We start from the raw sequence: 11,781 nt of genomic DNA on the forward strand, positions 1-11,781 counted from the left end.
TTGCAGCGTTTTTTGGGGGCAGAACGTGGACCAGGTGCCAGTGTTTTGTTCAAAACAGCATGTTTATTAACCACTAGGGGCAGCAAAGAGACCAAGATAGCTACAGAAGCAGAGCAACTTGTGTTTCTGTCCAATCACAAGCCTATAAATCAGACTGAATTGGCATTATGTTTCACTTTATCATTGTGGTAATGTTGGCCGATCCTTGTCTTCTGTTTTGCCCTAACCGTCAGCTCTAAGTGCCGTATCCTGTCCCTCCTACAGTAAATCATTTCCAGTCAACACGGAAGCTGCCGTAGTAGTTGCTATAAGCAATCAATTGTTTTTTTCAGAAAGCACTGAGGAAATATGCTGATAATATGCAATATTTAGCAAAAACATTCAGTCAAACCCTGACGTCTACAGTCCAGTGGTCCTAATACATGTGTATATGTTATGGAAACAAAACAGGTGTTGCAGGCTGCAAACACACATGTACACACACATGCATGTTCACAGATGGACACATCCTTACAGTGCTCACACACACACACACACACACACACACACACACACACACACACACACACACACAGACACACAATGAACACAAATGGCTGCTGCATTTGTCTGTCTGCTCAGTTCAGTTTTTTGCACAGTCTTTTGGCACTCGCTGAATACTCCACAAGGTAAAAATGGACACCGAGCAACTTGAGTCAGTCTTGGCCAGGGATGGCGCGGCACAGCACAGCATGGAACAAAGCAGTTAGCTGTGGGTCTGGCCTGGTTCTAGCCTGGGTTGGCCTAGTTGAGACAGAGTTTTGGCTATTTGTGGCCTGGCTGAGCAGTCATTTTGGCCACAGACACATACAAGCTCTCTCTTCTGGGTTGATAAATCAGAACCCCCCTTTCCGATATATGTAAAAGTTTAGACACATATTTTTGACCAAAGTCATTTCTTTCACTGGTGAGGTAACACAACAAAGTAATACCAAGAAAAGAAGATTCAAAATACTGATTTTCAGAGAGAAATAAATGAGGATGATGTCATGAGCTCATGAAGCTATATATTCTCTAAAAACAGACACTCAACCCCCCAACATACATACATTAATGCAAGCTAAGATTGCTATACCTACTGTACTTCATATGTTATCAACTTGAAGAATATTTGGAAGAAAGCTGTGAGAGAAGGTTGGTTATGTTGTGATTAGTTGTTTTTTTTCTTCATGTAAAGACAAGTTCTATATTTGGAAGCTGGTAGGTGGCTGTTGATATGACACATGGGAGGGAGTTAAGTGTATCAGTACACAACGCGCTGAGAGGTACAGTACGTATGGAAAAGAGGGGGAAAAGACATGAAATAACAACTTAAGATTCCATTCTAAACTGCATATTTTTTCATCGCTGAACCAAATATAAACATCAGTTTTGCATTTTTTTTGGCATCCATGGTGTTTTTTATGTATATGTCCCCACTGTCAGCAGACTGTAAGTAGTTAAGAGGTAATGACCAATGGCGCGGCAGAGTATATGTACCTCCTCCGTGTCATGTGTACTCATTCTACACAAGGTCATAAGGACATTTCAAGTCCAATGCAAAATACTGCACAGCTACAACTCTGTAAAAAGGTTGTAAAGAGGTAATAGTATGCAGCACCAAAGCTGCAATAACCATATAAATTTAAAAGGGTGCTCCATCTGCCGTTCTTCTCTCTTTAACTACTGAAACGGTTTATATAGTGACCTTCCAGCTACAGGGTTCCATCTGATATTCTAATTAGAAATGGCGTTGCTGCCGATTCCTTTCTGAAAGTGTTTATTCCAAATAGAGGCAATAAATACAATTTTTACTGCCCCTTGGCACAAAATTACCATGATATACTGCATCTGAAAAGGGTTGATAGGATGGCTGATAGGTATAAAGACTCAATGATTACCTCTGGAGGTGTTGAGATATCTGGCTTCCCTTCACAGCCTCAGGTCTTTTGTAAAGCACCGTTTCATCTGCTATCATTTTTAACTGCTTAAAATTGTACGTTAGAGAAACAAGTGCGTGACTCGTCAGGCAGTCCCTCTTAACTTAGTAAGTCATACACATGTGCCCTTAAACAAAGGTCAAACATCAAGACAAAGTCAAAGCAATTCCTCTAGGTCGCCACAACAAGTTTAAAAGAGTCATGTGTTATTTAAAGTCCCGAACTGAAGAACATTCGAGATGGAACCTTAATTATTCCTCCCACAGATGTGGAGTCTAGTCAACACTGATTGGCACCGTAACAGGTGACGTTGTGCAATGGTACAATGGAGAGTGCAATCCAATCTCACTGGCAAAGCTCAGTGCGCAAACATGAATTAATTCTACTACTGTTTTCAGTTCTTTGTTTTCAGTTCACACTGTGAGCAACATTATAAGTAAGGGGTGGAAGTCAAATTATTTTCTGTAGAGGGGAAGGTCCAAGGAAATATCTCGCACAAGTCGGCCAAAACTGTGCTCATTGCTCATCAACAGCCAATCCAACATTTCTTTTTTTTCCTAAAGATGTAATTCTGTCAGCTGAACGTTTTTTGTCTATGTAGAGAATACAAAATGGAGCCAACAACAGTCATTCAAAGCTTTCGGTTCAAATAAATGTCTTAAAACCGGTGTTGGCTCAGTGATTGCATTCATAGTTGCCGTTGAAACAACTTTTCTTGTAAGGCTTTCTTTTTCCTTTTTTTTGGATAACTTCTTACTTATAACTCATCAAGACATTACTATCAAGCAAAACATTTTTTGATGTTCCAACTTTGCAGCTGCACTGAGAAAACAGGTACAACCCACAAAGCTTTTGTAAGATGATCATAGTGGGAATTCGGACTTAGTTGGTGTTGGGTAAGTAAACAAAACTACTGTTGCAGACACTGCAAGATCTTACCAGACAGACACATTTGATTTTCTCTCATGGGGAAAAATAATATGGCAGTGGGACGTTAGAGATCTATTTAACAGGGGACTAGTACAGTAGCTGCATCAGTAGAGTTTTGAGGTTAGTAGCGAGATTATGAACGCTGATCATTAAAGGCCAATCACACGTACCAAAGCTGACACAATATAATGGAAAAATCTCATAAACTAAAATATACCACCAAATTGTCTGTTGTAGTGAACAAACCAGTACTTACATGGACATGTACAAAGTACCATATGAGCTAGATAGAACCATCTGTACCTTCATTTTGATATGTTTGACTACACTTGAACCTTTGCTTACAGAGTTCACAGCACAGCTCAAAGTGAGCATCTGCTGGTTCTCCATCCATCACTCTGAATGTCGTCAATGTTTTGAAAAAGGCAGTCCAGTCAGAAGACTGGAAGTCAAAGAAAGAGTTTCACACCAAACAGAGATATCCACCAAACTGATTTGCCCTCGTTGGATATTTATCATTTTGGTATGAAGCTCTTTGAATGTTCTAATTTAAGTTTCTAACATCCACTTTAAAAACCCCATCCATCGCTCTTAAAGAAACCCAAAACGTTTCCAATAACTTTGCCACATACACATTAAAAAGTGAGTTTCACCCAAAACGCTGAGCCTTTGGTCCACAACTCCTTATAAAAATATTATAAAATGTTTCTGAATGCCATTTTTTTTATGTTTCGGTATAAATATGGAAAGGAAAAACTAGTCTACTGTGCAAGTGACAGAAACAATTACTTTTTGACACTTGAGGGTAGGGGAGGTATCTTTTTGTACAAATTGCTGAAATTCATTGAATGAAAAAAGCGCTCCTGCCACACCTCGTTTCACAAATACTATACACAGCATTGACCTCGAGCGAAATGTTAAGAATAGAAATGCATCATGATGATTAAAAATGACATATGAGCATAGAATGAGCAAGAATGAGCATATAGAGACACTTGCTACCACTCCTTTCCTTTCCTCTAAGATGTGGCACGTACAAAACCTTATTTTCCAGACCATCTTATTGTCCACTCTATACAAATGAAGACCCATCTTACAGTAATACTTTGTGTGCATTGGCACTCTGGTCACTAACTGTCCCACTTAAATCAAGGTAGATCTTGTAGAGAATTTTGTAAGAATTGGCCACTGGGCAAGGTTGAGTGAGTAAAAGGGATTAAAAAAGTGCCAAATATATATAGTCCAAGCTGCCCCGTTGCTGCAATACATTGAAACAAACAAGTCTTTAAAGATCTGTGTGTTTGTGTGTTTTTTTGCATTATGTGAGAGTCAGAAAATGCCAAAAGAGATTGGACTGCAAGGAGGTTTGCTGTAGGTCACTGTACTGCATCACACTGTATAGGTTTGTACAAGGAAATAACTTTAAAATGACCCAAATCTCCATTTGCACTTATTTACAGAGATGGGGTGGAAGGAAGATGCGCTGCAGGGAGATGATCATAGAGCAGGGCGAGGACTGCAGGAAGAAAAAGGTCCTTCCGCAACTCCTCCTTAAGCGTCTGGTGTTTTTCTTCTTCTCATCTTCAAAGTGCTCTTCTTCTTTTTTTGTGTGTCTTTTTTGTCTTGATTGTGGCTCGCTGTTGCTTTTGTTGGTGCATAAAAACTGCACGCAACAGAAGGTCTGCGCAAATGTGTGTTGTATGTACGTGTGTATTGCTGGTAACTGTAATATACATGATGCTGCTAACTGCTGTGAGCTGTTGCTCTGGTGTTTCATTGGTTCAGAAAATGAACCAAAGGCCATGCACTGGATGCTACAGAAACAGAACATGGATTCTTGAATGTTTATGTGTGTTTTTTTACATCTATGTTTTTGTTTTAAGTGTGATAAGTACTGATGCTGCAAAAAGCAAGTCAAAGCATGTGAATGTGTGTTTCTCAAACATGAGTCTGCATCCGCTGCGTGTGTCTTTGGGAATAGTCAGAGGGGGGAGATGAATACGAGAAGCGGGTGGAGGTTCCATACTGCCCCAGTCCTGTTTCTGGACTTTGTTGCCCTTGCCCCAGCACCGGCCCTGGCCCAGGTCCAGGCCCAGGCCCAGGCCCATGCCCAGGCCCAGGCCCAGGCCCAGGCCCAGACCCCGGCCCAGGCCCTGGCCCTGGCCCTGGTCCTTGTCCTGTTGGATACATCTCATAGGACGGCCCTTCCTCTATGGGTGGAGCAAAGCCCATGCGGTAGCTGGGATACTGGGAGGGGTATCCGTAGTTGTCATAGGTCAGTTGGGTGGTGCTGTCCAGCAGACCGCAGTCTCCGGGGTAATCTCCAGGCGATTGAAGAGCTGGATTGGGAGGTGCTTGCTGGCTCTGTGCCACCCTGGTGAAGGTATTGAATTGGGCGTAGGTGGCATGGGACATCCTGGAAGGTGGGCGCGGGTCGTAGCAGCCTGCCCTTGAGCCTGGTACTGCACTGGGTGGAACGGCACCGCTGGCACCAGCTGGGGCGCCGCTGGAAGATGCCCCGGCTGGTCCGCTGTTTGGATTCGGGGAGCGGAACTCGCCCTGGTAGTGGATGGCACGGGACTGGGGGCGCGCCTCGTCATGGGTGGTGGCTCGGACGTTGTAGTAACCGTTGGTTGGATCCTAAGATCAGAGGGGAGATTATTAGTAGTTAATATGTGAAGCAACAACATTGGGATAAGTGATACAGAAAGCTAACCCTCTGGTCTTGGCTTCAGTTAGCTTGGCCTTGTGTCACATCATACTTTCACATTGTACGAGCGGGCGGAGCAAGGGGTTGGCTTTTTGGGCTACCAAATCAATGGCACAAAAGTTGCATTACGTTGGACATATGGTGCATACTGTATACTGTACATAGCTGCTATAAATGGAGCATGCCCCCGGACCCCCCACCCCTTCCTCTGGTTTGGGCTGAGCCCTGAATGTTTCCAACACTTGGCTCCACACCTGATGTTGTGGGTGATGTTGGTGCTGTTGGTGGCGTGCTGTTGCTCATGCTATGTCTAAAAACATAATGGCGTGTGAGCAATGCAGCACACATAATGTGACACAAGACATAACGACATAACCTTATTTTACCAGGATGAACATGGTTTCCAATGCAAGATGACAGGTTACTCACCTGGGCAAAAACTACTTTGGGTATACAATTTCTACTAGGGGGATTTCACACGGTTTATTTCCTCCTTTAGTTTGGCCAGTTTATGCTTCGTGGTAGTTTTTGAGGTTATAAGGAGATATTAGCTCCAGTCCAGTTTAAGAAACCCAAATGAGGGGTTGATCCTGCTCTGATCTTGCAGAATCCTGCAAGTGATGCATTAGGAATAACCAAAATCTGTTTTTGGGACATTCAGCACAGATTGTAAAAAAAAGGGATAGCGTTATGAAAACCAAGTTTTTAACTCCTGCCATAGGAATGCCGGACATGAGGAAAAAGTAATTGGCAGTTAATGATGGATATGACCACAAAGTTCATGACATATGATATGTCTGTGCACCATGCAGGATATAATGTTCGAGACGCTGCTGAAAAAAATCCAAAGTCAGAAGACTAAAATGTGTATCTCACCTTGAGCTCGTACTCCTCCCTGGTGTCGCCCTCGCTCCTGATGTCCTGCTTCAGGTCCATGTCGTCTTTGAACGGCTGAGTGGAGGGAGAGAGGGAAACAGAGGGCAGAAACTAAACCATCAAACAACGAAACACACACACGGAAAGAGGGAGGGTGAGAAAGGAGAGGAGGAGGAAGAGAGGGAGGGGAGAGGAAAACAGAGTTTCAGGTTTTTCATCCCAAGAGAGTGGAAGACGAGAAACGGGTTAGTTGTTGGAAAAAAGGTTTTGGACCGAACTTTAAAACCACTCCAAAGGAGCCTCGGCGATTAGATTCTCCAGGACTTCCAGGGCTGAACGCTTTTCTTAAGGGAACACAATGTAAAAGAGAGAGAGAGAGAGAGTGCGAGAGAGAGAGAGAGAGAGAGTGTGTGTGTGTGTGTGTGTGTGTGTGTGTATTTGCGCGTATATGTCTGTGTGTGTGTGTGCAATTTATAGAGTGAGAATTAATGCGTGTGTGTAGCATCAATTTAAATTGCATTGTGTTTGTGTGTGGGTGGTGCGTTTGTGTGTGTGGATTTACAAGGTTATTTGTGCATGAACAGTACTTTATGGTGTATCTGTGTGTGTACAGTATGTACAGTACACTATGAGCTTTCTTGATTTTCTTGAAGTGTACATGTTTGTGTGCATATATTCTTTTTTTGGTGTATTTGCAGACAAGCCCTTGGCATCTGTTTTAGATTGTGTGCATGTTCTTTAAAGTGTGAATATTTGTGTGTGTGTTCCTCTCTTGCCCTGTCGCCCTTTGTGTTGCTGTATCTGTACATTGAAGCCCATTGACCCATACGCCTCCTCTCCACGGCCCCCGGTGACTCAGATGGGTGTCTACTCACGGAGTACATGGCCTTGACCATCCGGGTTGCCGTGGAGACGTCGGCCGCCTCCTCCTCCAGGCTGTGGGTCTCCTTGTTGACCGTCTCTACCTTGATGTCTGGCTTACCGAGTGTGACACCCCGACGACCTGGAAGGAAAGCACAACCTCCGGTCATGTTCTGGATCAAGATAAATAAAAGATGTATAGAAAAAAAGCAACAAAGACATCACTTCACTCTATTTAATGCTGGTTTTGTCTGACTTGTCTTGTCCATTATTTGCCATGTCTCTTTTATTTTTGCCAGTATTCATGGAACAAGGCGTCAGAAAACTTTGGTATGAATATCCTTTCAGAAGTTGCAAGGGTTGAAAATGAAGATACATATATTTGATTTCGGTATAACACTGTATAATAAAATATTAGTTGTGCTGTAAATTAATCATTAATAATAATTAATAGTTTATTGTAACACACGTTATATCCCTCATATACTATATTAGGTATCGAGTAATGATTAAAAAAAGTTTGTAAGCCTTTAAAACACTTTTAAAACATCTTTAAACATTACATAGATATATGGACAAGATATTCCTAACACTGTTAAAGGTTACTAGTTGGTTTGTAAACTGTCTATAAACAGTGTCTGGATGGTTATTATAAATTACAAAAATATGTATGTGTGTGTGTGTGTGTGTGTGTGTGTGTGTGTGTGTATATATATATATTTGTGTATATACAGTATATATACTGTACTGTGCAAAGGTTTTAGGCAGGTATGAAAAAATGCTGTAAACTAAGAATGCTTTCAAAAGTGAAAGTGTTAATAGTTTGTTTCATCCATTACCAAAATGCAGTGAATGAACTGAAGATAAATCTAAATCAAATCAGTATTTGGTGTGACCACCCTTTGCCTTCAAGACAGCATCAATTTTTCCTAGGTACACTTGCACACCATGCCATCACTTCCAGGACTTCTTGTTCTTCTTCACACTGAAGAAAGTTCTTAATGACCTGTGTGTTTGGGGTTGTTGTCCTGCTGCAGAATAAATCTGGGGCCAATCATTCGCCTCCCTGATGGTATTGCATGATAGACAAGTATCTGTCTGTATTTCTCGGATTAAGGATACCATTAAACCTGACTAAAACTCCAACTCCGTTTGCAGAAATGCAGCCCCAAACTTGCAAGGAACCTCCACCATGCTTCACTGTTGCCTGCAGACACTCAGTATTGTAGCTCTCTCCAGCTCTTCGGGCCAACAAACTGCCTTCAGCCACAGACAAATATTTCATATTTTGACTCATCAGAGAGCACCTGCTGCCATGTGTCTGCACCCCAGTTCCTATGTTTTTGTGCATAGTTGAGTCCCTTGGCCTTGTTTCCATGTTGGAGGTATGACTTTTTGGCTGCAACTCTTCCATGAAAACCCCTTCTGGCCAGACTTCTCTGGACAGTAGATGGGTGTACCTGGGTCCCACTGGTTTCTGCCAGTTCTGAGCTGATGCCACTGCTGGACATCTTCCCATTTCTATGGGAAATAAGCTCAATGGTTTTTTCATCTGCTGCTCTGTTTCCTTGGCCGACCACTGCGTCTACGATATTCAACGTTGCCCAACTTTTTGCAAGTGTACCTATAAGAATTGATGCTGGTTTGAAGGCAAAAGGTAGTAACACCAAATGTTGATGAGATTTAGATTTTTTTTAGATTTAGATTTTTTTGCGTTTTTTTAATTTATAAAAATATTTTTGAAAGCATTCTTAGTTTACAGCATTTTTCACACCTGCCTAAGACTTTCACAAAAGACCTTTGCACATATACATATATTTGTTGGTATATAGATACTTTTTTTATATAATTTAATGAAGGGCAACAAATGTCTTATTGCTTTACCAAGTATTTACTAACCAATAACTAACTAAGAAAAATATCAGTCGCAACTTTGCAATAGCATCCAGATAATGTTTATAGATGGTTTATAAAGTATTTATTAACAAGGTATTATAGTCTTCTGTTGCAACTTTATAACAACCATTCAGACACTGTTTATAGAAGGTTTACAAACCAGCTAGTAACCCTTAACAGTGTTGGGAATATCTGGTCCATCTATCTATGTAATGTTTATAAATAGATTACCTGATACCTAATATAGACTATGAGAGATATGTGTGTAACAATAAACTATTAATTTACAGCACTACATATATTTTAATAATTATAATTTGTTTGTTAAAGGTAAAATTATGATTTTCTAACAGTTAAATGACAATTAACTAAGGATTAATTAACTATCAATTTACCATCTATTAACTATAAAGTGTTGCCGTTTAATCTGTAACATGTGTAGGGTTTCTACATTTCTGACATCAGTGAATCCTAGTGGCGATTTCACAAAAGACACTGTTGGATTTTGCTGAAATGAAAAAAATGAAAAGATGTTACATATAGAGGCTTAAATGCTTCCTTAGGCCATTTTATCTCAAATGCCACTGCATGTCTGACTACCACTCGGAAATCCTACACAATACTGAAGGGTCACTCAACTGTATAGTTTACTCAACAGTTTCTGGTGGAGAAGAAGGGTAGTTTGTTTCAGTGCAGACCTACATACAACAGAAAGATTGATGCAATATTCTGAGCAACAGCGTTTTTAAGCTCCTTTTTACATGTACCATGTTACTGAACATACAGTACATGTGCTGGCAAATGTATATGTTACATCTCATATAGGAATAGGCCTCACAATCATTTTCACATGAAAGTCACAGGGACAATCTTATTAGGACTTAGTGATATTTCTGTTACACTTCCAACGTGGCTTAAATCTGAATTGAGTGGCGTGACATTAACATAAATGCTAGGTTACATATACACAGGTAGAGATTAAACACATTTCATGTCATTTCATTAAAATGCTTTTAGTTAGGTTAGTTATGTAGAGTAGGACAGTCTTCTATATCACAGGAATAATGTTGATTTTAGGCCAATAAAACAGATATATTTACAATAGGGCTGCAGGAGATGAGGAAAATATGTGCTATTCGATAATGTTCTTTCACGATAACGATATTACTTGCAATAAATAAACATAAATTAAAATGTACTCAGTTCTGCTGCTTTCAATATTCTGCTAAAATACAACTATTTGCTTGCTGAATATAACACAAATGAAAGGAAATAATTTCCAATATTTTTTTGCACAATTTGAACTGAACACAAAAGGCATCATTAAAAAAAACGTATTTACATATTTTAAAGTGCAGCTTTCTTTCAAGTCACACAAATAATCTGTGTCTTTTGCGATATGTAGCAGCCTTTTGCTATGGGTTACTATCAGTTGATATCGCGATGACTATTGTGCAGCCCTATTTCCTATCTTTAAAATTGACTTGTGTAACCTGAAATGAAAATTCAGCTCGATTTAATCTACACATCCCCAGCACATAACAGTCAATTTGTCAACATGAGCAATTCTAATCCAAAAGCAGAGCCCTAAAAAGTAAAGATTTAAGTCTGTGAAGTCTTGAGCTGTAGCATCAAATGAGAGACAGCTTATCTGGAGCCACAACAATGTTTGTTTGAGCTTCTATTTCCAAACGGTATCTTTTCTGTAGTGGTGTTATCAGCTCTGAAGCAGAAAATATACTCGTATCCCCAGAAAATCCCTCTGGGGACTCTGCCAGTCACCTTCATTGTCTTTCCCAATTCTTTACTTGCTGTCGAGCAGCTCAAAATGAAACAACTTAAAGATGCCACATAGCTCTCTGGCTTGTGCTCATAAATCCTAATTGGATTGCCCTCGGCTGTTGAAATAACATATAGGAATTCATAATCTAAATACTATTCACTATTCAACTTTAAAAGCTCTTGTTTTCTGCGCTGTTATTTATGTACTTTATCGAGTGTACAAGCGGCATGTAAATATGATTTATTTATAAAATAATCTTACAATTCCATATCAGTAGAGGTGTTTTAAGGCAGTTTGCCATATTATATGAATATTCATTAATCTCATTTGAATAAAATGCTATACAGCTGGCATATGTTCCATTCTTTACCCACGGAGAGGCAGAATGATGATAGCGGGAGTGTATGGAAGAAAGATTGACAGACACACACACACACACACACTAGAGAAGCAGTGTGTGCACTCACTGCCTTTGCGTTGGCGGTAGAGGAAGAAGGCCAGCGCCATTAGAAACAAAAGCAGTAGAATGGAGGAGCCCACCGTACCACCGGCGATAATTCCCACTGGAACAGTATCTGAAACAAACACAAGCGGAGAAGTGTAAGGGTAGAGGGACAGCTGCTGCCTCATTGTTACAGAAACCAGCACGGATCCTGTGTCGGTTAAGCATAAACCGTTTGTCCTAGCTTCATATTGAATCTCTGAAGGCTGCTTATATGTTGATAAGGCATGCAAGTCAGACAAGGGATAAAAAAGCTCTCTCTCTC

General features: G+C 40.6%; 1 protein-coding gene across 2 annotated transcripts in view; it reads right to left on the reverse strand.

Annotated features, from left to right (window-relative positions):
- Positions 1–322: 322 nt before the first annotated feature.
- kirrel1b (kirre like nephrin family adhesion molecule 1b) overlaps positions 323–11,781 on the reverse strand; it is a 99,901-nt gene continuing 88,442 nt past the window's right edge. Inside the window, exons 12-15 of one of the 2 annotated variants that reach the window (XM_032531546.1) lie at positions 11,482–11,589; positions 7,350–7,477; positions 6,475–6,585; positions 323–5,528 (exon numbers count right to left, since the gene is read on the reverse strand). In XM_032531546.1, coding sequence (XP_032387437.1) covers positions 4,827–5,528; positions 6,475–6,585; positions 7,350–7,477; positions 11,482–11,589 — 1,049 coding nt within the window. In that variant the 3' untranslated portion in view covers positions 323–4,826. The remainder of the gene's footprint in view (positions 5,529–6,474; positions 6,586–7,349; positions 7,478–11,481; positions 11,590–11,781) is intronic. The other variant, XM_032531547.1, reaches the window with a different exon arrangement.

This window comes from Etheostoma spectabile, chromosome 12, assembly GCF_008692095.1.
Source record: "Etheostoma spectabile isolate EspeVRDwgs_2016 chromosome 12, UIUC_Espe_1.0, whole genome shotgun sequence".
Classification (NCBI taxonomy): domain Eukaryota; kingdom Metazoa; phylum Chordata; class Actinopteri; order Perciformes; family Percidae; genus Etheostoma; species Etheostoma spectabile.